The sequence below is a fragment of the Heloderma suspectum genome, chromosome 13 (assembly GCF_057233095.1).
Source record: "Heloderma suspectum isolate Gila_16-S chromosome 13, 16-S_ref, whole genome shotgun sequence".
In the NCBI taxonomy this organism is placed as follows: Eukaryota; Metazoa; Chordata; class Lepidosauria; order Squamata; family Helodermatidae; genus Heloderma; species Heloderma suspectum.
The window spans coordinates 4,860,256-4,884,652 of NC_139470.1; the positions used below are offsets into that span (position 1 = coordinate 4,860,256).

At 41.9% G+C, this 24,397-nt stretch overlaps 1 protein-coding gene across 2 annotated transcripts in view; it reads right to left on the minus strand.

Moving 5' to 3' along the window:
- The window catches only part of KNTC1 (kinetochore associated 1), a 62,453-nt gene extending 38,339 nt beyond the window's left edge, over positions 1-24,114 (minus strand). Inside the window, exons 1-30 of one of the 2 annotated variants that reach the window (XM_084819253.1) lie at positions 24,069-24,114; positions 22,913-23,075; positions 22,139-22,259; positions 21,414-21,529; positions 19,759-19,831; positions 19,290-19,367; positions 18,106-18,140; positions 17,840-17,950; positions 17,113-17,206; positions 16,283-16,335; positions 14,466-14,578; positions 13,059-13,116; positions 12,528-12,626; positions 12,145-12,188; positions 11,987-12,052; positions 11,401-11,476; positions 10,458-10,583; positions 10,240-10,329; positions 10,003-10,068; positions 8,339-8,400; positions 7,419-7,530; positions 6,531-6,674; positions 5,352-5,408; positions 5,152-5,253; positions 4,887-5,003; positions 2,382-2,525; positions 1,623-1,721; positions 1,387-1,490; positions 664-769; positions 310-444 (exon numbers count right to left, since the gene is read on the minus strand). In XM_084819253.1, the coding sequence (XP_084675379.1) occupies positions 310-444; positions 664-769; positions 1,387-1,490; positions 1,623-1,721; positions 2,382-2,525; positions 4,887-5,003; positions 5,152-5,253; positions 5,352-5,408; positions 6,531-6,674; positions 7,419-7,530; positions 8,339-8,400; positions 10,003-10,068; positions 10,240-10,329; positions 10,458-10,583; positions 11,401-11,476; positions 11,987-12,052; positions 12,145-12,188; positions 12,528-12,626; positions 13,059-13,116; positions 14,466-14,578; positions 16,283-16,335; positions 17,113-17,206; positions 17,840-17,950; positions 18,106-18,140; positions 19,290-19,367; positions 19,759-19,831; positions 21,414-21,529; positions 22,139-22,259; positions 22,913-23,044 (2,733 nt within the window). In that variant the 5' untranslated portion in view covers positions 23,045-23,075; positions 24,069-24,114. The remainder of the gene's footprint in view (positions 1-309; positions 445-663; positions 770-1,386; positions 1,491-1,622; positions 1,722-2,381; positions 2,526-4,886; positions 5,004-5,151; positions 5,254-5,351; positions 5,409-6,530; positions 6,675-7,418; positions 7,531-8,338; positions 8,401-10,002; positions 10,069-10,239; positions 10,330-10,457; positions 10,584-11,400; positions 11,477-11,986; positions 12,053-12,144; positions 12,189-12,527; positions 12,627-13,058; positions 13,117-14,465; positions 14,579-16,282; positions 16,336-17,112; positions 17,207-17,839; positions 17,951-18,105; positions 18,141-19,289; positions 19,368-19,758; positions 19,832-21,413; positions 21,530-22,138; positions 22,260-22,912; positions 23,076-24,068) is intronic. The other variant, XM_084819254.1, reaches the window with a different exon arrangement.
- Between the last annotated feature and the right edge of the window lie 283 nt (positions 24,115-24,397).

The following is a 24,397-nucleotide window of genomic DNA, read 5'->3' on the forward strand; positions in this document are numbered from 1 at the left end:
TGGTCCATATAGCTCAGTATTGCCTGCACTGACAGGTAGCAATGGCTCTCCAGGCTTCCAGACAAGGGTCTTTCCCAGCCCTACCTGGACATGCCAGTGATTCAACCTGGGACTTTCTGCATACAAAGTATGTGCTCTACTGCTAAGCTACAAACTGCTCTGTAAGGACATGTTAATGTGCCAGTTACAGCACAACTAGTTGCTGCATAACACACAAAATACCCAATAGAATTAAAAATACAGCATTTTTAATGCACAGTTTTGATATTTAAGATGTTTTTGCAAGCAGATCTTTAACTATGTTCACACCTCTCCTTTATGAATAAGGTCCACCATCCTCCAAACATAGACTTCTGCAGTGGGCAACATATAAGCATCTACTATTTTCAAAGCATCTTCCAAAGAAGAAGGGGTGTCTTGTTTAAGAATGTACTTTACCAACATCTGGAAAAGATAAACATCAGTTCACTATAGTGCATCAGATATATGAAATGATCACAGGACAGAATATCTTGTGAATAAAGCTACTTTTTTAAACACATGATTGTAAAGAGGCATATTAGGAACGCTGTAATCTTGCAAGCACCGATGTCCTCTTTCAGCTGAAATGGACAGGAATTATTTCTGAAATTTTACAAAAGAAGGGGCATGCTGGCTACTTACCAATATCATCTGTTTATCATTTAAAAGATTGGTATCCCTTATACCATAGCTCCGCAAAAGTTTCTTCATTTCCATCAGTCTGTAACCTTCTTGCACCAGCTTCACTCTGCAATTAAGTGTGGCTGATTTTACAGCACAGCTTTTGACATACTGGCAGTCCAACCTCAGAGGCTGTTTTAGCTGCAACAACACCTTGAACAGATGTTTGTACAAAAACAGCTAAAACAACATCCTCAAAAGGGACAAAGACACATAGTTATGCCCTATTTGCCACAAACCTCCCCCCACCCCCACATTTTTCATACTAGTGATACAAAATTATCACCATGAATAACAGGTGCAATGTGTTAGAATCCAAGGCTGCTCCATTGGCCTCTTGCTCCTGCCCTTAAAAACCACCTTGCCCAGCACAGCTAAGCTGTGTAGGAGGTAGGACAAAGCAGCCTCTATGGCTGCTGTTCTGCCAGCATCCAGGAACAGGGCTGATGGGAGTTACAAACCAACAATATCTGGAGGTCCACACGTTCCCCATCCCTGTTCTAAACTGAAACATCCATCATTGGGCCACTGGATACCCATCATAGTCATTATTTTAATGTTGTCTTCTAGCTCCAAATTTTAACGAGAGAAAAGTGAACACACTTAAGTCAAACTGCCAAGGTAAACATCCTGCAGTGATGGAGCGTTAGAGGCTTAAGAGTATGTGTGTATTCATTCTCTTACTTGGCATGATCCATATCCAGGTACCGTTGCACCAACTGTTCCACTCCTGGACTCCAGGGGACCACAGCGCCATGCATTATTGCCAGTACCCCTTCAAAGATGAGCTATAAAGAAAATAAAACCCATATGACTCACAGGCCACTGGCCTCTTCTTTAAATGCTGCAGGAGTTTCTCATCCTGCATTTTAAGATGACAAAAGGGACCACTGGCCCATTTGTGCTCTTGTCACACTCACATCTATGTTGGTCATGCAGCCCAAGACAGCTATGGCCTTTGCTTCCCACGTAGTGTCAAAGACAGAGGTTGATCGTGTACAGTATCGCTGTAGCAAGTCCTAAACAGCATTTTAAGAAAGAATTAATTAACCCATTATTTGTGGGGATGCGTGCCATGCGCGAGCTGCTTCTAGTATGCAGAAACAACCTATGAATACCCTGCTAGTAGGTTGTTAGCATGACATCCGAACCCAGACACTTTGGGTTGTTCATTGATTAAACATCCCAAGTTAACTTAGCAAAACAACCCACAATTTGCCGCTGAATGCCTCTGTGATATGTAAACCAGGTCTATGCGTTATGTGCAAAGCAGGATTCTCAATAGTCACCTATACCTATAGCATCCCATTATGGGTACTGGGGCTGCACCAGTGGAATAAATCACTTAAGAGGAGCCTTTGCAATTCTTGAAGATACCAAGAGACTACTTGCCATTCAGTTCAAACAGCATTGCTCCAATGAGAACATTAAAATATAGGGGACTGTTGGAGAAATTACAAATATTTAATGCATAGTTATGCAGATTAGCCTACATTAAAAATGTAAATCCATTAAAAAAAAAGTCTGAACAGGTACTGGTCCACAGTAAGGTAAGTACCGGTAAGGTAAGCAGAATTTAGACCCACCTAAACAGAGAAATAGTTATACAAGTTCCTTGGTTATTTAATGCTGCAATAAAAGGTTTGGGGGGGGGGGGTTAGAAGGGAAAAAGAATGTACCTTTATGTACTGCAACAGAATTTCATCTTTTTGTAGATTATGATGGCATATGTACGGTTCAATATACTTCTCTAAAGTTGCTGGAATAAGTTCTGCTGCCAGAACTTTATCAAACATACGAAACACTATTGTATTTGCGTTTTCCTAAGAGATAGAAAACAAACAAGGGAAGAATGATCTCTAAAGCAAGTTGAGCAGCACATAGCAAAAATTATTTGAGGTGATAATCCATCTGTTGCTGTAAAGGCTTGATTATCATCTGAAAGTCATTGACCGGGTTTGCACAATCACAGGGTAGTTAATAAGCCACAATGGCTAGTTAACCACCCTGCACATGCTGGGTGCATTTGCATAAGTACCCTCAGCATCACAGCTTGCCATGTCGTGTGAACCCTGACAGGGTATCTTCTTGCCATGGTTAACAAGCCACCCAGAACCCATGGGCTGTTGTAGGATTCTGCGGTGGCTTGTTAACCACAGCAACAAGCCACCCTCGCCAGTGACAAGCTGTGCTGCCAAGGGTAATTATGTTAATCTCCAAGGCACGCACAGTGGGGGAAATAAGCCACTGTGACTTAGTTCCTAATCCACAGTTGTGCGAACTGAGTGACTGTCTCTGTCCACCAACACCAATGTTTATTTTGATTTCTAGAATAGAAAAAAATGTTCTGCTGCATCAGACCAAAGACCCCTTCAGACTAGTATTCTGTCTCTGACAACAAGCTTAACACCTTGGGGAAGTTCACAAGGAGCACATGACAGATTAGCCATCCCTATTTTCTTCCAATGTCACAGTTAATAGCCATCTCTGATAAACCTATAGCCACACTGCAGATCCAGAATGCATACTCAAATCCACACCAACTCTATTTCTCATATTTATATCCCACCTTTCTTCCAAGGAGTACAGGACAGCATATATATGGGGGTTACAAAAAAGGAACACCTTGACAAATAAGGATATAATGTATAAAGAAAGCAAGATAAATGTACAAACATACCAACATTATAACCTCAAAATAAAAAACAAGCAACTTAATAACAGCACAGAAACACATCACATGAAAATAATCATAAGTCAAACACACAAACCAAATATGTTTCTTCAGTGGTCAGATATTTCATGCTGGAGAAGACTCTTACGAGTCCCCTGGACTGCAAAGAGGTCAAATCAGTCAATCTTAAAGGAAATCAACCCTGAGTGCTCATTGGAAGGACAGATACTGAAGCTGAAGCTCCAATATTTTGGCCACCTAATGCGAAGAGAAAACTCACTGGAAAAGACCCTGATGCTGGGAAAGACTGAAGGCAAAAGGAGAAGGGGACGACAGAGGATGAGATGGCTAGATAGCATCACCGATGCAATGAATATGAACTTGAGCACACTCCGGGAGAGAGCAGAGGACAAGAAGGCCTGGCATGCTATGGTCCATGGGGTCATGAAGAGTCGACATGACTTAACGACTGAACAACAACAACATTTTATTATGAATAAAATTAAGAATGAGTAAATAACAATATCACCACCAATTAAGGCTCACTCTCATACCCAAAATCAAAATACAAAGGTGCCTACTTATATACACTAAGGCTGCAATCCTATCTAGATAGGAGGCTGCCTCCGAACTTGGAGGTGACCACCTATCCAAAGCAGGGCAGGAGACGCACAGAGGGGATTGTTCCCTCCGCACTTCTCCTGCCCTGCTTTTTCTGCCAGACAGCCGATTGCAGGTGTCTAGCTGCAGGAGCATGGAGCAGGGAAGGGGGCTGCTGTACGACACACTGGATGTGTTGTACAGGCAGCTATGATCTTCCTGCCCCAGAACGCCCCCAGCCACACCCCTTGCCGGCCCCTCCACGCTCCTCTTGCGAGCGCGGAGGATGAGGCTGTTCTATGCTGCCTCCAAGGCAGCGCGGAAGTGTGGGGAGGTCGGTTTTCCGGGAACTGATCTCAGAGCGCGAGCTCTGAGGTTGGTTCCCAGAAAATGGCATATCCTATGGCCGTCGAGTCGCTGTCTAGCAGCCATAGGATTGCTCCCTCCAAGGCCAAATTTGCACGTTATGGTTACCCAGGTTTAAAACAAACCGCAGGGTTTAAACAAACCCTGGGTAGCCACGAGTGAGTGGGATTAAGTAAGAGTGGTGGCGCCTGGCTGCCCACAAGCTCCTGCTGAAGTGAACCATGGCAAGCAGCGATTCAAACTCAGCTTCTTCCCATCAGAGTCCAGTACTGTAATTATACGGGCTCCCCCAGTTGCTTCTCAGAGATCACACATGCACACATAGAAAATCTCAAACGTAGCTTTAGTCAGCAGAGGCTGGTAGCTCCGATGTCATTGGGATGGCGAATCTGCTCCTGGTTCAGTCAGAACTCTAAAGGAGCTATTGAAGGTGCACCTTGGATAGCTCCTTTAGAGTTCTGACTGAAACCTGGAGCAGATTCACCACCACACTGACTTCGGAGCCACCACCCTCCACTGGCTTTAATGCTGCAATTTCTCGTACCTTTTCAAAGTCGCATAGGGCCAGCCTGCAGTTGTATTTTCTATAGAGGTCTACCAAGCCCTGTAATGCACTGACCAATTCTCTTAGACTACAGACCTCCATGTCATCATTGTCCTTCTGAAAGACAAAGCAACAGTGAAATTTTCTTGAGTCAAAACTCTCCTGTGCTTTTGGCCCAAATATGGGGCAGGGGGAGAATTTCAATGTGCTGTGATATTGTTACTTCTCTCTCCTAAATGTAGTTTCATGATAGCAAAATACTTACCAAAAGAACCCAGCAGCAAGAAGATGCCAATTCAATTTCACCTGGATCTTTGCTGCTAAAGAAGACCTGTGCCATTTCAAGTCCATTTTCTGGCCAATTGGCCTGTTTTGAAAAATGAAATAATGAAATCTCTAAAGAACTGTAGAAATGGAGAGATATGCAAGGGGTTTTTTTTTAAAAAGGGAATTACTATACTTTACCTTGTCAGTTAATTCAAGGTTTCGTGCACCTTGTTCAAGCCACTTTGCTATTCTTTTCTGGAAGATAAGTAACAAGCTAGGTTACATTTAAAACAAATGTACTCTAGTTATTTATTTTATTTATATCTTTATTTTCCATGATAAATTGTGCTCAAGAAGGCTTACAATAAAATCCAGGTTAACAACAAAATCTTAATTGAAAACATAATATAAAAACAAATACATTAAAAACACAGTTAAAAACACAACGATAAAAGAAATAAACCAAACAGTGCCACTGCTCGGGTGGGAGGACTGCAATGGGACAGGGGGAGGGGGGAATGAGTCACAGTAGTTTAATAAGCTACACACAGTAGCTTATTAACCTGGTCATGTGGTAGGGCATTGTGGACTATTTCAAAAAGAAGCAACCGTGAGTAGTTTATTAAGCCACCATGGCTTAAACTGATGTCTGAACGCAGCCATTATCTTATTTTGGGCCACAAACCTGAACTCTTAGGGCATTTTCTTTTAAATTTCATTCTGTCCCACTTCACACTCATTTTCCAGGATTTTTTGGCGCTGAAATGAGCACTTTATAAAAACCACACAGATATTCATTAAATGTATCCATTGCACACTCCACCTAGAAGGTGCCCAGGGTGATGTACAATAAAAGCATTAAAATATCATGTAAAACCAGGAGACACAGGAGCAATTTAAGAGTAGCATTAAAATTAAACAGTGACAGAACATTAGAAGCCTGGCAGTACAGTCTTTATTGCCCATCTGAAGCAAAGTAAGGAGGGAGTTCTGCAATTGGAGTGCCTCTACCAAAAAGGCCCTGTCTTGAGCACTGATCAACCAAGCCTCTCTAGGTGGTGGGACATATAACAGGGCCTCTGATTATCATCTTAAATTATGGATAGGTTCATATGGAAGGAGGCAGTCCTTCAGATATCCTGACCCCAAACCATTTAGGGCTATGTAGGTCAAAACCAGATTTCCTCAATGCCTTCTAATACTAGCAAGTTTCTTCTTGTCTACTGGATCTGCTTTCACCACAACTATTATGCAACTCCCTCTATCTCTACCATGATCAGGGCTTAAAAAACATAAATCTATACACTTATCTGCCTATTCACCAATCTTTGTAACAGATATTATGACAGAGACCCTGCATCTCCCAGTAGATCTTACCTGTCCTTGAGGTATAACCTGCCTTATGAAAGGAATGACAACATCCTTAAACCACAGACACAGTTCTTTGAAGGAAACTGTCATGGAGATTGTGTTGAGCAGGTTATCCAGCATTTTCACACTAAAGCCGCTTTTGAAGTCTGCCTGGAGAGAAGTAGAGAGAGATATTCTCACAACCAACAGACTGGTGACTGTGGCAGGCAATGAATTACTTGTGAATGTGTGAAGCTGCCTTCTTGTACCAAAGATCACTGGTTCATCTAGCTTAAGCACCATCTAGCTCAAGAACCTTTATACCAGGGATGTTGAACCTCTGGCTACAGTTAATATAGCTAGCATACAACATCCCTGGTATACAGTCCCAATCTGGCCAGTCTGGGGTCCCAATCCAGCCCTCCAGTGTTCCCCAGACAGTCACACCCCTTCCCCTGATCCCACCCCTTACCCCAACCACCAAACATTTGGTGGTTTCCAGGCTTTTGTGTGGATTTTCTCTCCATCCTAAAAGGTTGAAATGCCTCTCCTAAGGCTTAGTTACTGGCAGTAAGGGCTTCAAGCTAAAATATGCTGGTATTTTGACACTGCTCCTTTTCCTTGGCCACACCCACCACTGGAATGTGGCCCATGAGAGCGTCTTTGAAACTGAATTTGGCCCTTGGGTTGAAAGAGGTTCAGCACTCCTGTTTTATTCAGAGGAGATGCAAAATGATGTAAGGGGCAGGTTATGGTGCAGCAAGACCTTCCAGGGAGCTGCAGCAAGATCTGGTAGGGGTGTACTGTATGTAGTAAGTTTTCAATATTTCAGTAGGAAGAAACAACGAAGGGCAGGAGTGTAGCAAGGTATGGCAGCTGGGTCTGTTCACTGAGAATATCTCTGAAACAATTTACCTGATGCCTTAGCCAGAGGTACTGTGCGGAAGAGAGATTTCCTTCTTTTAGCTGTGAAAGGATTTCCCTGAAGATGTTCTTATTATTCAGAAATTCAAACCAAGCAGTTCCACTAGGAGAGAAAAGGTTGCATTTTCAACCACAGCCCAACAAAAATTACATTCCAGATAAGGTGATCATCTTTAGAGGTTTCTCCCTCCGAAAAATGAATTCGGTTTTGAAATACTGAAAACCAATCCTAGGCTTTTGGATTAGATGGTACAAGAGATTATTGAAAAATCAATAAATATTATGTTACCCCATTACTAAGTTACTATGGGACCCATTAGCTGAAACTTGCTTTTAAGTTCAGAACACACACAAATTATATTTACGTGTAAATGAACTGTTGGGCAAAGAGCATTCAGGTTTATTCAAATAACATTTGGAAAGTCACTGGTGCATAATAAAGGAACCCCATGAGGTTACAGCTGTTATCTTCATGGAAATGTATTTACCTGCTCCTAAAGGCCATGGAATGCAAGCTGTGAAAAGGGGTGGGGGAGAATGGAATGGAGGGAAAAGAGTGGGAGCAAAGAGGAGAAAGGTGATTTGAGAAGAAGCAGAGAAGGCCAAGGAGGGAAGAGAAGTTGAGGAGAAAGGGAAGAAAAGGCACCAGAATGAAGTGGAACTGCTGAGGAGAAAGCAGTGGAGTGGTAAAGAGAAAGAGCCCAAAAGATCTGCCTCTCTTCATCCTGATAACAGAATCCTGAGATATTACATTACAACTTCAAATCCTCACTTTCTACCTTTCTAGAACCACACTCTTATAGAGTAGAAAACACTGGAAGTTAATATAACTAGTATACATGGTCAAAAGAGATGTATCATTTACTCACACAAACACACAACCAACACTATAAAAATGAAAAACGGTCAACCTGAATTTCTCTGGTCCAAATGCTCCATAAAAAGTAGTTAATTTGGCTTGTGCCCGCAGCACCTGGGGAAAAATATTTATTTTGAAGAAAAATATTTATTTTGTCAGAAAAAAATCCTTCAACAATAAATGCATATGAGAAGCAAACCAGCAGGCAAACAGGATTTCCTGAATCGCCATCTCAGTCTTAACTATATAAGATCAGGTTGGCAGGTCCTGGGGTCAGGTCCTTTTCAGTGGTGGCCCCACACTCGTGGAATTCTTCGGCCCCTCTCTTGCAGCATTTAAGTGGACCCTAAAGATTTTTAAAATTCCACCAAATTTTTTATTGATTTTTTTGCTGCCCCCTGCATATGTTTAGCCTGTTGCTGTTTTTCATTATGTTATTTGTCAATTAATTTTTTTTAATTATAAATTGCCTTCTGAGGGCTTTATCTAAACGTCAGGGTAGAAATATATTAGACAGGCAGATGATGTCTTACTCTACATGAGAGTAGGCATAGCTAGAGACCAGGGAAAGTGAACTCAGTTGGGGAGAAAATTACTTGAAGCAACAAAGCGTAATGAGGTACGGCGGGGTGGTGGTGGTTTGGGTCCCTTCCCCTGTACACTCCATCTGACTGCCCTATCACGGTTCATTTGGCCCTTATTTTCTCACACCCATGTAGGAAGAATGTGTGAAACAGTCCCAGGTTCAGTGATCTTTCAGAACAGGGGTGTCAAGCCTCTTTCAAATCAAGGGCTGAATTCAATTCTGGAGAAGCTCTCGGCGGCTGCAGCCCAGTGGTAAGAGGGGCCAAAGGCAAAAGTGGCAAGGGTAAAAATATCAGCATATTTTAGCTTAAGGACACAATCCTATTGTGATGATCATAACCCTCCAAACTCAGAGGCTTATGGTCATCCTACACAGGGCAGGAGAAGAGGCAGAGGCTATCTTTGTCTCCCCGTCCTCACGCCCTGCATTTTTGATAGATGGGCTTTTTTGTCTGTCTAGTGAAAGTGCCTCAGAGGGGGTGGGAAGGAGGCTGGAAAGGGCTCAGGATAGCTCGTATCCTGGCCCCTCCAGTCTCCTCCCCTCCCCACCCACTGAAGTGCCACTTTCCCCCTCTCCAAGGTTGTGTTCCTAACCTTGGAGAGCCAGCTAGTGTGGTTTGCATGCTGGCTGCGAGGGGGAGGGAGGTCAGAGCTCCAATTCCCAGCTCCAAGGTCTGAACGCTGTCTCTAACCTCGGATCTGGGAATCCAAACCATCGTATGGCCTCTCAGACGCTATCTAGAGGCCACAGGATCATTTCCTAAAGGTCTTACTGCCAAACTAAGCCTTATGAGAGGCATTTCAATCTTTCAGAAGGGGGGGAAAGCTGGGAAACCACCAAATGATCAGTAGTGGGGGGAAAGAGGCATAGCCTGACTGCGACCCCAGGTGGGCTGGATTTGGCCCACGTGCCTGAGGTTCAGCACCCGTTTCAAAACATGTCCTAAAGTTTAAAATGTGTTATTTACAGAAAAGAAATAAGAGAAGAAAAGAAAGTGAGAACTGAACAACAGCATAGTATTTATCCCATACTAGTTCTCTTATGATAACACTCCAACTCTTTCCAGCTTTTCAATCCACACCCATACCCCAGTTATAGTGCAAAAGACTTTGCAAGTTTTCTTTTGCTACCTCTGTAAGAGATGCTGGATCCCCAGCCACAAGGGGGACAACCATTGCATCATCTCTCTTCAGGACCTGAAACAACAATATGAAACACTAAATCAATTTGCAGTCCAATGGGTGTAATATGCAAAAGATCTCAAACAGTACAATGCAAGCACTGTAACTGAAAAACTACAACAAGGGTAGATCTAAACTAGGTTTAGTTCCAGAGCAGGATGTGTGGAAGCACTTATGATAACCTACCCTGCTTCGAGCATAATTCAACATTTCCTGAGCAGTTTCATATGTTGGCCATGGGGTATTTATGCAATACTCAACCACAAACTGGTTGTCCTGTTTGGAAGAGGGAGACAATTAATGACAACAACAACAACAATAACAACAACAGGGAATAACTTATTTCCAAACATCTTGGAAGGAATACATAAATACACCATACATACAGTAGAGCAGATGCATACCTTTATTTTATTCAAGGTTTCTTTAGCTTGAGCCACAAGTTCTAACCAGGCTGATAGTCCATCACTCCCAGCAGATTCTGTAACCAACCTCTCCAAAACAGAGCTCACTTTTACTTTGTAAACAAGCTGTTTTTAAAAAAAAAAATGACAACATGAAAAAGTACATTATTTTTTCCTTTAAAACAGAGCTCTTGCTTCCACCCAGAGTAGAACAGGGATGTATGTGCTACCGGGCTTGTGTGGTACCCACAGAGTGAAATTCGCAAAGCATTTGTATATTCTCTCTCCACCCTGCCCTGCAGCAAACACAGTTAATAATTTTGAAAAGTAAGTTAAAGAACTTCTTCAAACGAGTAAAAGGACCATGGCTGCTTTCACAAAACAATTAAGTCAGGATTCTCCAGAAGCCTGGTGCACACAGCCTATTCACTTCTGCTTTGCTCTAATCCCACTGGCATGACCAGTGAACAAACCAGGAATGGTTTATAGTGTTGTCTGAATAGGGGATCTTGGCTTGTTGCTCCCAGACAAGCCAGGATTTGTAAACCAAGAACAAAACCTGGCTTGTGAACCTGGCTTATAAAGGGAGCAGCAACCCAGGATATCCTGTTTGGATGACACTATAAAAAAACATTTCTGGTTTGTTCAGCAGTGGGGAAGAGCAAAGCAGAAGTGAATGGTTCCTTGTTCATGATAAGCCAGGACTCTCCATGATCCGGTCTTATTGTTCCATGTGAAAGCAGTCAATATCTGGAAGTTACAATCCAGAACAAGAAAGTTATTGTTGGTTATTTTTATGGAGCAACAGCAGGTTTGATAGAGGGTGATTATGTTTGGTTAGCTGGAATAAGCAGACATGCAAACAACCTACCAGAGGAAACACTTACGGTTTTGCATTTGGCAACAAGCAATTAGGTGACTTATGCAGACATAAGTCCTTTACCTCAACTTCCAGTCCAAACTGAACAGCAAAATTCTCAGCCTCAGTAAACTTGTGCTTGTGAAGTAAACGGCTCAGTCTAAGAAAAGAGAGAAAATGAAATGTGAATATCTAATAATCTCCTTGTCTAAAATATATTTTATGCATAGCTGGGCAATAAGTCCTGTTCAGCCCAGTATTTGCTTATTGCCAGTGACATAGTTTCCAGGCGCGCACGCACTCTCTCTTTCTCATGCATGCACACATGTGCGCGCGCGTGCGCGCACACACGCACTTCTCTCTCTCAGCACTATAACCAAAGATCTCTTTTGAGGGAAATTTTGGGACTTGAACCCAAGCCCCCAAACACATCAGGCCTACAAACCTCCCTATACACACTTGCTTGGAATTAAGCCCCACTGTACACAGAGGGGATTTCTTCCAAGTAAATGTGCTACTCACATTGATTTCAGTGCTAGAATAAAGTGCAAGTTTTAATTCTCTCCATTTGAAATCAAAGAAACTTAAACATTCTTAACTTTGGCTCAGTCAAGCCCCAAGGACCCAATTTTACACCTGACTAGTAGTAGCAGCCAAAACATACATATACCTATTCTCGGGTAAGGCTTCCGTTAGGCATCTCATTACCAGAAGTGAAATAGGTATCTCAGAAGACCTAGAAATGAATGCCTGGTTATAAACAGAGCTGTAACAACATGGAATGGAAATAAAACTATAGCTGATTTTTAAGTTCAAGTACAAACTTACCTTTGGTTATTTTCATACATTCCTTCCAAAAAGTATATTGTATCCTGTGGGAGAGACAATATTTAGAAGGAAAACAATCCCTTCCAAATAGCTTTAATTGCATAATATCTCACTAGAAATAAAAGGAGAGGTTTTATTGTTTTACTCACCATCACCAATTATGCCTCTCTAAATTGTTATTTATGATCAAAACTTCTTAGTTCACCTTTCCAAAAGTGTCAGCCTTAAGGCCTTAAACATAACTCCACATACATACAGTAAGCCTCCCTTGACTACTACCTTTCCATTTTCTTCTAATTCCTAAACACCACACTTGTTCTCCTGACCTGAATTCCCTTTCACAATTACCCCCCCCCCCCCGAAGAACACAGATATAAACATACTGTATTTATTCCACTTTGGACCAGTGAAGAAACATTTGTTACTTCCAAAGAGTAGAGCTGATGCATAGCTGGCAATGAAAAAACCATGATGTTCCTCATCTATAGAGAAACAGAATAATTAAGAAAATCATTAGAGATGGGGCCTCATTAGGGTAGAGCTTAAAGACCTATTGGGCAGATACTCTGTTTTGTACAGCTGTCTCTTGCTATGCAGTCAAAATAGAGGCACACTATTCAGGGCTATTTTTACTCAATAAAAAACTGTCACTGTCAGCAGCATTCCAGCAGCCTGTACTGAACGAGATGAGAAGGGGACGCAGGGCCATTCCACCAGTCCTGCTGAAAGACTTAATTTTCCCCCTCTTCCTTCCCCATTTGTTTTTCCTTGTGTGCCATGTCTTTTTAGACACAATGGGCAGGGACTGTCTTGTTTTACTGATTATAGGTAAGCTGCTGTGGGGACCTTTTTGGCTGAGGAGTGGGACAAAAATACTTCAAATAAATAAATGAATAAAAGTGCAAGGCCAATACCTGTTTGTCATCATCACGTTTTGTCAAAGTAACCAGTTTAAGATTGGCAATCCCCTGGCTTAACAAAAAGGAGAAAAAATGGATCAAAGATGTTAAAGATTATGAGCCATCACCATTTAAATTGTTTTAGTACTAGCTAGCAAAATGCCTGCCACTGTGATGTCAGCAGCAGCTTGTTGTACATGCAGACAGGGTGATGCTCCTCTTGCCTGTTCAGCTAGTGTTTCTGTGACTGAAGGATGAGCAAGAGACAGAACAAGAGCCCCACCAGCCCTGCTGGGCAGCAGCCGCCACTGGCTAGGTGTATGCAGAGGGAGGGCCTGCATTTTGCATGGACCCCTGGAGGGTGTTCACAAGGCATATCTGTGTGAAATAGAAATAGTTACACCCCTTGTCAATGACCAATAGAAATATCACTCCCTGCATCTCTGTCATCTATATCAGGGCTTTACCTTCATTGCAGCAGGGCCCCCCAAATCCAGTACTTTATTTTTCCCTACTGAAATGAATAGCAACACTCACTAATATAGGAGAAAATTAACAACTATTCTCAGTGAAATTATTGAGGTGGGGACTTAACCCTGTTCCCTGCCCTTGTTGAGCCCAGCCACAGAGAATCAATTTACTTGCATGGCTCTATCCTGGTTTTCATATCTTGGCCATATAGTGTAATGGAATGTTGGGAACTAACTGTATAAAAGCCAATCACATACATACACAGCCCAATCCTATGCATATTTACTTACAAGGATTTCCCCCTCTGTTCAAAGCAGTTTATTCTGGAGTTAAGTGAGTATAACACTGACAACAAAGGTCTGCATAGTTAAAGCAATGGTATTCCCCGTAGTAACCTATGGCTGCGAGAGCTGGACCATAAGGAAGGCTGAGTCAAGGAAGATAGATGCTTTTGAACTGTGGTACTGGAGGAAAATTCTGAGAGTGCCTTGGACTGCAAGATCAAACCAGTCCATACTCCAGGAAATAAAGTCGGACTGCTCACTTGAGGGAATGATATTAAAGGCAAAACTGAAGTACTTTGGCCACATAATGAGAAGACAGGATACCCTGGAGAAGATGCTGATGCTAGGGGAAATGGAAGGCAAAAGGAAGAGGGGCCGACCAAGGGCAAGACAGATGGATGATATTGTGGAGGTGACGGGCTCGACCTTGGGGGAGCTGGGAGTGGCGACGGCCGACAGGAAGCTCTGGCGTGGGCTGGTCCATGAAGTCACGAAGAGTCGGAAGCTACTGACCGAATAAACAACAAAGTGAGTATAGGCTTCCAAGAAAGGGGGTGGTGATCAGATCTGGTTAGTGGATAGGGAAGGAGCCATTGTGCAGTAGCAACACCCTTTCATATTTCTCAGGAGCAATATTATAATTTTATCTAGTTTATCTACAGTTTACCCTGCAACTGCTGAAAAATCCAATTCTGAAGTCAGAAGAAACTCTTCAACGTAAATTGTAGGGCAGTCCCAAACCAAGGTAAGAGAGTAAACATCCCACAGTGACAAAACATTCTATCAGAAAGGGGAAAAAATCATTTTGACATATAATTTGGTATATTTAAGACCCATTAATAAATAAATAAATACATTTCCTTTAACCGTTTGATCCAAGAATATACATTTCTGCTACTTCAACCTTTCATATTATGAAACAAATCTTTCTGTTACCTAACCACACCTTATTCCAATAGATTATGTCCTTGTGCTTCAGACAAAATCGCAACAGTAAACCATGTTTTTCTTGTCATTTTTACTGAGATTTCTGTAATGACTTAATTAACCTGCTAAACTTTTTGTATCCTGAAAATTGTCTGAATGCTATGTGTTTTTTTCTTCTTCTTTCTGATACAAAAAAGTCTGTTACAGAAATTGTAGCAAAATATTTGCTGGGAGCAATGAGGATATAGTCTAAAATATTATCTAACTAGATTAATTTGTTTGCTTGTTTGTACTATTAATGTATGAATATGAACTTGAGCACGCTCCGGGAGAGAGCGCAGGACAGGAAGGCCTGGCGTGCTATGGTCCATGGGGTCACGAAGAGTCGGACACGACTGAACAACAACAACAACAACAACAACAACTATTAATGACTTTCACAAGGTGGCTAGCTAATCAAACAATCATTCGCAGATTAAAAATATTTATTCCCAAATAACAACTGCCCCCATGACAAAGAATTCAGTGCTACTGGTCCCAACCCCGCCCCCATCATACTGTATGAAAGGCATTAAAGAGTCATTGTCCCAAGAACAAAAGTGTCTTTAGTGAGTGTTTGAAGTATTTCTTAAGGAAAATGAGTACTCTTAAAGTATAAGAAGAGATTAATCTCTTTGTTAGTTACTGCTTAAAAGCAAGGCAGTTAACTGTGAGCTCACTGAGCTGTAGGTGCCCCTGAATTTCAGTAAAAGTAAATGTAAAACTATTTGAGTCTTTTTAAAAAAGGTGGCTAAGTAGTAGTAGCAGCAGCAATAATAATAATAATAATAATAATAATAGTAATAATAGATTAGATCCAGACTTGGTCATACTTACAGTAGACCCACTGAAATTGATGGGACTTAAGTTAGTAATGACTAATTAAAAACCCATAGATTTCAATAAGTATGATCAAGTCTAGATCCAACCGAATGTTTTCTTACTAAATGGCAATTTACCAGATTCCAATAATGGCCACATTTGTATGATCATATCTCAACTTACTAAGGCTTTTGCCCACACACGCAGCCCCTTCGTGCCTTCCTTTGCAGTGCACGCAAACAAAAGGGGACCCTTTACGGTGCTGAAAGGTCATATATAAAATGTTTCTATAAACAAATATAAAATCAAAACCAAGAAGTCATCAGTTAACCAGTTTCCCATTTCTTCTGAACCAGGAAACTATGGTTACCACCCTTCAGAATAAGCATGGATATTAAACCATAGATATTAAACCATGGTTTGAAGATGGTTTAATATCTTCACTTGTCCCGAAGTTATTGACCATAGATTGCCAGTCTGGATGAAATTAGAAACTGTGGTTAATTAGAGGCTTCTTGGTTTAACTATAGCTTGTCCAAAGGCATTATGTATGTAAACAAAAGGCTCGTTCAGATCTTGGATTATTAAGCCAAAATATGATAACTCAAACGGTCTTTTTGAAATTATGGAACATAATTATACAGAAGCTATTTGTAAAATTAGGTTACAAAATAAATATCATCATAATAAACTTGCCTCATTGTCCAAGACAAATAACAAACTGTCGACAACTTGAAGCTTTTTTGCAGCTGCAAAACAAAAAGTACAATCCTGTTAATTTCCTGCCTAGAAAAGTAGCATTAGCCCCAGGGGTCTCCAACCAGGGACTCTAGTATCAGGGAACCCTGGCACCTTTCCTTCTGTGCCAGTATGGTAGCTTGCTAGAGGAAGGAGCTTGCTCTGTACTGTGCAGAAGTGCTACCACTGTAGATGGCCAGAAGATAGCACTGCCGCTTCCAGCTCAGCAGGGATCATATGATGAAAGGGGCCAAGAGATTTCTATCGGATCCTATACAAGCTCTGGCCTGTCTCAATTGGAGCAACCTGTTGCTTGGGCACATTCTGAGCTGCTCTCAGGTTGCTCGTTCTCCTTGCCTCCAGACAACAAGCCTTGACAGAAACATTTTGAAGGAAGTCCGTTTGCAGAACATTTTGATGATTTTGAAAACAAGGATAATTTCATTTCCAAAGCCAGATTGGGGTATGCTTTTGTTTCCCATAAAATGTAAGGCCCTTTTACAAATAACCATCATGGTAACAGAGAAGAGTGGGCAAATCTGACAAAGATTTAGAAACCAGATTTCTGAGGGAGAGGGTGCTGGGCAAGGTTGCCAGGGGTTTAAGAATGTAAATTGTGCCCCATAGCCTTCCTTATCCCTTCTCCACAATCCCCGCACCCTTCTCTCACATAGCTTGACCTTCTTCATGGCATTCTACTATCTTAGTCCCTTGTAACTAAGATAAAAAGCATTGAAAAGCTAAATCCTGGAAAAATTCTTCAAAATGTACATGCTAGGAGAACATACCTTTAATCATACTTGAATCGGCAACATTTTGAATAGATATCAGCTTTTTATTAGGATTCACCTCCCACACAGACATCACACAATCACCTACACCCTTCAAGAAACAAAAGTATTTATATCAGAAACACAGTTTCACAAGAGATTTACAGTGCATTCCTATACTTACCTACTTGGAACGTGACTAACTCCCAGGTAAGTGTGTATAGGATTGTATCCTTAAGTGGTGGTCCTTAAGACATATATTTTATTGCTGTAATTGCTCAGGTTATAAAGAGCCCTTTAATGGTCCAGTCAGTTTCTCCAGTGGGAGTGGAGGTGAACACACTACAGGCCTTGACAGCCTACATAAAGCTTCAGTTGGCTTTGACTTGCTGCTGAGATAACATCCTGCTGTTGCTGTAGTTGGAGAGAGTTCCAGCTAGCAGGATCCACTCAGAGCTATCCAAGGTCCTATTTTCTTCTTTCCTTGTTCTGACTACCATCAGATCCTACCAGCTTCCCCTGTGAGCCTCAAGGGACCAGAGCATGGGACAAACCCGAGCATGCGGTGAAAGACACATGCATGTAAATTGCTAGACATAACATTCTTAACAGAGAGCGAGTGAGAATTCATAGAAGAGGCCAAGGAAGCCAAACTGTTTGTACACATACTAAAGCAGCCCAGTTGCTCCACATTAACCAAGAGAAAGGTCACAGACAAGGGCATTCAAATAACAATCTTATTTACCCCTATAATTAGAGTGATCTTGCTTGTTGTGTGCTTAGTCACAGAAGTAAGGCAACCAATGCTATGATAGTCTTCTGTTGAAATAAAACACGTTTCCACCTGCTCTTGTAACTGTAAGACAGACAAATAGCCATTTGCAGATTTTAAAGTGGTAAGAGTGTTTCCCAATTTCATGAGAAATGGTAAGATACCTCTGTTAGGACTGCAACTCAAGAAATTTTAAAACCAAAACACAAGATATAAGACTTATAAATGTTCCTGGTTACCTTCTTTGCCATACTGATGTCCATCTTGTCAATTGCTGCATATGGATAAAAAGTGAAGAGCAGTTTTACATCTTCAAAAAAGCATTTTTTCCAACTTAACAGTTTTAGCCACAGTTTTAGAAAGCAGATTTAGTTCTTGTTAAACCTCTATTGGTCATATGTTTATTACATTTTTCCTTTCTTAGTGTATGTAGTTCAGATAATGTTAACAGTGGTGACAACTCGGTATAACAATTCAGGGCACAAACATATGAAGATAGTCTGCAGCCTCCAAACTTGGAGGCTGCCGAGTATCCAATGCAGGGCGGCTGGAGGGTGGAGGGGATTTTCGCCTCTGCTGTCCAGCCACACTGCATTTCTGCTAGAAGGGTGAATTTGACCATTTAGCAGCAGCGTTTTGGAGGGACAGGGAAGGAGGCTGGAGCGGCCATAGGAAACGACATATAGACAATGCCCCAGTCTCCTCCCTTCCCTGCCCACAGGAATGCCCCCTTTTCCTGCCTCTGCACTCCATTTCTGAGCACGGAGATGTAGCAAGAACTGTGCTGGCTACAAGAGGGAGGGGACGGGGAGGCATGTTTCCGACCTCAGAGTCCCAAAACCAAACAATCTTATGTCCCCCTAGATGCTGTCTAGGGGGATGCAGGATTGCTCCCTTATAGTATTCAAATACAGGGAAAGAGTCTTAACCTGCTTTAGGGTGCAATCCTATGGCTGCTAGTCAGCAGCTAGATGGCCATAGGATAGGTCGGTTCCCTGAGAACCGACGTCCACCCCCTCCCGCACTGCCTTGTAGGCAGTGCAGAATGGGCCCGTGCTTGGAAGAGGAGCGCGGAGCGGCACAAACAGGGTGTTCCTGAGGGTGTGTTGGGGCGGGGAAGTCAGAAATGCCGATACGACACATCCTACATTTCATCCAGCTGCCTCTTCCCATGCTCCGGGGTCCCACAGCTAGACAGCCGAAATCGGCTGTCTAGCCATAAATGCAGAGCAGCTGAAGCACCAAGGGGGCAATTCCCTCCATGCTTCTCCTGCCCTGCATTGGATAGGCAGTCACCTCCAAGTTCGGAGGCAGCCTCCTACCCCAATACGATTGTGCCCTTAAAGACAAAGGCTGCAATCCTATAGTCACTCACTTGGGAGTAAGCCCCACTGAACTTAGATCTAAAACAGCGATGTCCTACCTTCTTGAGTTTGGGCAAGTGGGAGATGCATAATGCAGAAGAACCCATTGTTTGTGAGAATAAACGCATGGTAGGTATCTATAAAACATCCAAAGACAAGGTAAAGTGTCAAGACATCTTACCAACAGGTGTTCTCAAAGTGTGTCTACATCAGCATCCCTAACTAAAGAAATAAGCAATCTGGGGCTCTCCAAAGATTAACAAGAAGAACAACAACAATAAGATAGCCTGGCTTACTCTTGTTCCTGACTAAATAATGCAAATCATATGGAAGATGAATGATCAAGAGTGCACATGCCAAAATCTTATTTTAAGATTCACAGTATAACAACTACCAAAATGTTTGGGGGAAATGTGAGGCTTCCCTATTCAACAATCCTCCAAGGCATCAGAATTCCAATAATGTCAAACTTAGCTTGCAAGAGAACATTTTAAAAGTACAGATCTGATTATTCATAAGAAATCTTACCTCCATCTGAACTGTCTTTTTCTAGAATAAGACTGAAATAAGTTCTGCTGTTTGAAGACCTTTGAACCAACCTCTAAACATAAATTCACAGAAAAAAGACATGATTATAAATGCAACAGTTTCAAAAAAAAGCAAGGAAGTTTACATCAGGCATTATAGCTTAATTTATTCCTACTAAAAGTATGATTTTTGAAAATTACATTCATATCTATTGTAGTATAAAACCAGTCAGCACATCAACAGCAGGCATTTATCCACCTGCTTAATGGTAGAACGTACACATCACATCCATAAGTCCCCAGGTTCAACAATCTGCATCTTCAGTTAAATAGACTCAGATAGCCAAGTAGGAAACTCAACATTAAAAAAACTAAGATCATGGCATCTGGCCCCATCACTTCCTGGCATATAGAAGGTGAAGAAATGGAAGCAGTGACAGATATTATTTTCTTGGGCTCCAAGATCACCACAGACGGTGACTGTAGCCATGAAATTAAAAGACGCTTGCTCCTTGGGAAGAAAGCTATGGCAAACCTAGACAGCATAGTAAGAAGCAGAGACATCACCTTGCCAACAAAGATTCATATAATCAAAGCTATGGTTTTCCTAGTAGCAACGTATGGCTGTGAGAACTGGATTATAAGGACGGCTGAGCGCCGAAAAATTGATGCGTTTGAACTGTGGTGCTGGAGAAGACTCTTACAAGTCCCCTGAACTGCAAGGAGGTCAAATCAGTCCATCCTAAAGGAAATCAACCCTGACTGCTCATTGGAAGGACAGATACTGAAGCTCAAATATTTTGGCCACCTAATGCGAAGAGAAAACTCTCTGGAAAAGACCCTGATGCTGGGAAAGACTGAAGGCAAAAGGAGAAGGGGACGGCAGAGGATGAGATGGCTAGATAGCATCACCGAAGCAATGAATATGGACTTGAGCACACTCCAGGAGAGAGCGCAGGACAGGAAGGCCTGGCGTGCTATGGTCCATGGGGTCACGAAGAGTCGGACACGACTTAACGACAGAACAACAACAAGCCGAGTAGGACCAAGCTCTGTGCATTCACTTTGAATGCCTTGATGGTACTTAGCTATTTACGGACCTCATTGACCTGTAACAATAAGCTATGGTTTAGTGTTACATGCCTGACTCTTAGGGCTCACATTGCCCCCCTCTCCCCCACCAGTACAGCCATGAGGAGGTGACTGGAAGCTTTTATTTCCAACTAATTTCAGTTACTTGTTCTGCCCAATCCTGGATGAGCTATGGTTAGTATTAACTCTGTTTTAGGGAAGGGATGGGGAACCAAGATGTTATTGGACTTCAACTTCCATCAGCCCCAGCCAGCATGGCCTGCGGTCATGAATTATGGGAGTTGTAGTCCAACAACATCTGGAGGTTCACAGGTCCTTTGCCCCTGTTTTAAGGGAAAAAGCCCACTTCAAACTTGGGTTTACAATCCTTGCTAATTTCCCTAACTCTAACCATGGAATGGGTAACCACACTTAAGATGAAAACAGAAGTGAAAGGGGAGGGGGAGAATGTCGGTCCAAGGCATAGTACTAAACTGTGTTTTAGCATTATATCCAAATGCAGCCATACTGCCAAAATTTAAGAATTTAAGTTGCATTGAAACAAGGAAGAAATAAATTACATACATTAGTTAGCAAGGTTTGCTTTGATGACACATGAATAAGATGTAGGTTGCCGCTTCTCTCCCCAGCCACAAGAAACTGCCCTTCTTGACACAAGCCAACAACATCCACCTCAGCCTCTGAAAGGTTTTAAAAAAGTCATTTAAGTATTCAGACACCATACTGTGCTGTGTTTGGATGTAACACTAAACCATGCTTTAGTGTTGCCATAGCTTATCATTACAGGAATGAACTGCAGTGGGCCTGTTGCTTGCATATTCCCCCCTCCCCTTCCGGTGTGGCCATGAGGAGATTGCTGGTAGCTTCTGCTTCAGATTAACCACTGTTCAGCATCCAAATTCTAAACTGTGGTTAATATTAACTATGATTTGTTGAAACAAGCCAACTTCATAAACCATAGTTCAATAAGCATATCAGAGCACATGCAGGATCCTAGATCAGAACACAAATTTCCAGTAATAAAACAAATTGAAACACAAAAATTCTAAGCCCGCATTTTAATGAAGTAACCCCAAAGACCATTCAATTTGTGGTTGCGCAAGGTTCAAAGCTGTAAACCAAAGGTGAGAAACCTGTCCCCCACCTTCAGATATTGTTGGACTCCAACTCCCATCAGCCACCACCAACATGGCCAATGGTCAGGGATGATGGGAACTCTAGCCCAAAACATCTGGAGGGCCACAAGTTCCCCAAACCTGCTGTACATCTACCAAAATGAATAAGCTTACCAAACTGAATAAACATCTGAAGAGACTGACAAATATTGTCAAGCACCACCACTGTTTTGTCAGCCATCAACACACAGCCATCACTCGAACTGCTCGCATATAATTCTGGGTTGGACAAAATCTGTCAAATAAAAAGAAAGAATTTGAATGTAAATAGACACCCATTACAGACACAAACAGATAAGGAACTTGTCAGAAGTTAAATTATTTTGTAACTTTTCAAATGGTTTTAACAATAGTCTAGCAATAACGAATCAGCACTACATATCTAGGCATTAATGTTCTTATGGTACATAGGAAGGGCCATGCTGGATCAGACCAAAGGCCTATCTAAGCCAGCATTCTATTCACATGGTGACCAACCAGATGCCCATGGAAAGCCCACAAGCAGAACTTGAGAGCAAGAGGGCAAACTTAGTCATGCCATCAACATCCATATTTCTAACAACAGACATAGCATCTGTGGCAAGAGGATGGAGCAGCAAGCCATTTTGGGTTATAGGACACAGAGTCTAAGCATGTCCTTCTCAAAGCAGATCTCTAGCATATCTAGTTGCTGACCAAGCACAACCCCGCAGCTCAATTTCGACAGTAATTCCTCCCATTGCAATTGACAGGACAAGAGATTTAAACGTCAGCATCTGCTAATGGCACTGCTGAAACATCTTTCAGCATGATTTTTGGTCAGAGCTAGTAGGATAGTTATTGAAGTCTTTGCAGGGGTGCAGTCTTCACTTGCAGTGCCTGAAGTGAAACCACTAAAGGAAATCCTACCTTTTCAGATGAGGTGACTTTAATGAGTGCATTCATTTGATACAGTGCACTTCCACATTCTTGCCTGGAATGTATGCTCAGTTGCCCACTTCCGGTATCATCACTTGCCAAAAACTCAATATCATCCCACATGTTTTCAAGAAATGTTTATGTCCTGGTAAAACTGAACAACAAAGTAACAGTTTGAGTCTTTGCATGAAGACAAAATAACCATGCAATTTAAACAACAGTGTGACAAGCAGAAATTTGAAAGGTAGATATTTATCAGGTGAAGCTTCTCCTGCCATAACAGACAGTTATAAGAGAATAATTTTTTTTTAAATAGCTTGTTTTTGAATGGATTTTTAATTCTTACACTACTTCTTAAAATATACATGTTTAATCTTGCACTACGTTTAATCTTATACAGAGGCATGAACTTGATTTTTCCAGTATTCAATAAAAGGTCGCAATTTCTCCATAAAATAATACATCCTTCTTTAACTTGTACATAACTACTAGCCAGTTCAGCGGAAACAGCAACATCATGAATCTTGTTTCCCCAACACTGGGGATGTTTCCTACCCTCCAATACTTATCATATGAAAATATGCGGTAAGGAAATCTTATACACAAGCACCTCTCTACACATCTCAACTGATAACAAACACAGCATAGGACTGAAATCTATTAAACTACTTGCAATCCTAGATTGTGTCCCTGTTATCTAACCAGTTTATTTGCGACTGATTTTTAAAGATTTTCATTTAACATTGTTTACAAATCCAGTCTAGGAAAGAGCTCTATTTTATTTCAAAGCTCATATACTGCCTAGAGAACTCATCTGATGCCTTCTTACACAAACACACACCCTGAAATATTTATGGGTCAGTTGATCTTTTCAGTTCCACTAACATATATATATATATATATATATATAGGTTGGGATGACAATTTATTTTCTGGCAAGGCTCCTGTGCCGCTAGCAGGTGTCTGGCAGGCAGAAATTCAACAGAGGAAGCTTTTTCTGCCATGGAGCGATGTAGCGGAAAGCTTCACCCGTTGAACGCCCACCTGTCAACCAGCCCTTAAAGACGACCCATAATAGTCCACCACCAAATTACAACTCCCAGTTTACGCCTCTCCCTACAACAAGAGAACCATAAGAGCGACCGACACACTTCCTCTCCTCAGAATCAGCCGCCGCCTCAGTTCAAATTGGCGGGAACTTTTTTTATCATTAGTTTGAGATGGCTACGGGGCATCGCATGGATCAAAATTCCTCAGTGAACTAGAGAGAAAGAATAGCGCGTCCTGCTGCGTGCAAGCACACGCGCATAAAGATAGGAAAAGTGTAGAATCATCTCAATGGGAAGTCTGGAGATGGAACTTCTTGGTTCCTTTAGATTCTCCCCGCCCCCCAACAGGTAGGGAGTGAAAGGCTGGCCATCGAAAACAGTGGAGAAATCCAAGGTTTTTAAAAGGTTTTACGACTCTCAGCATTTG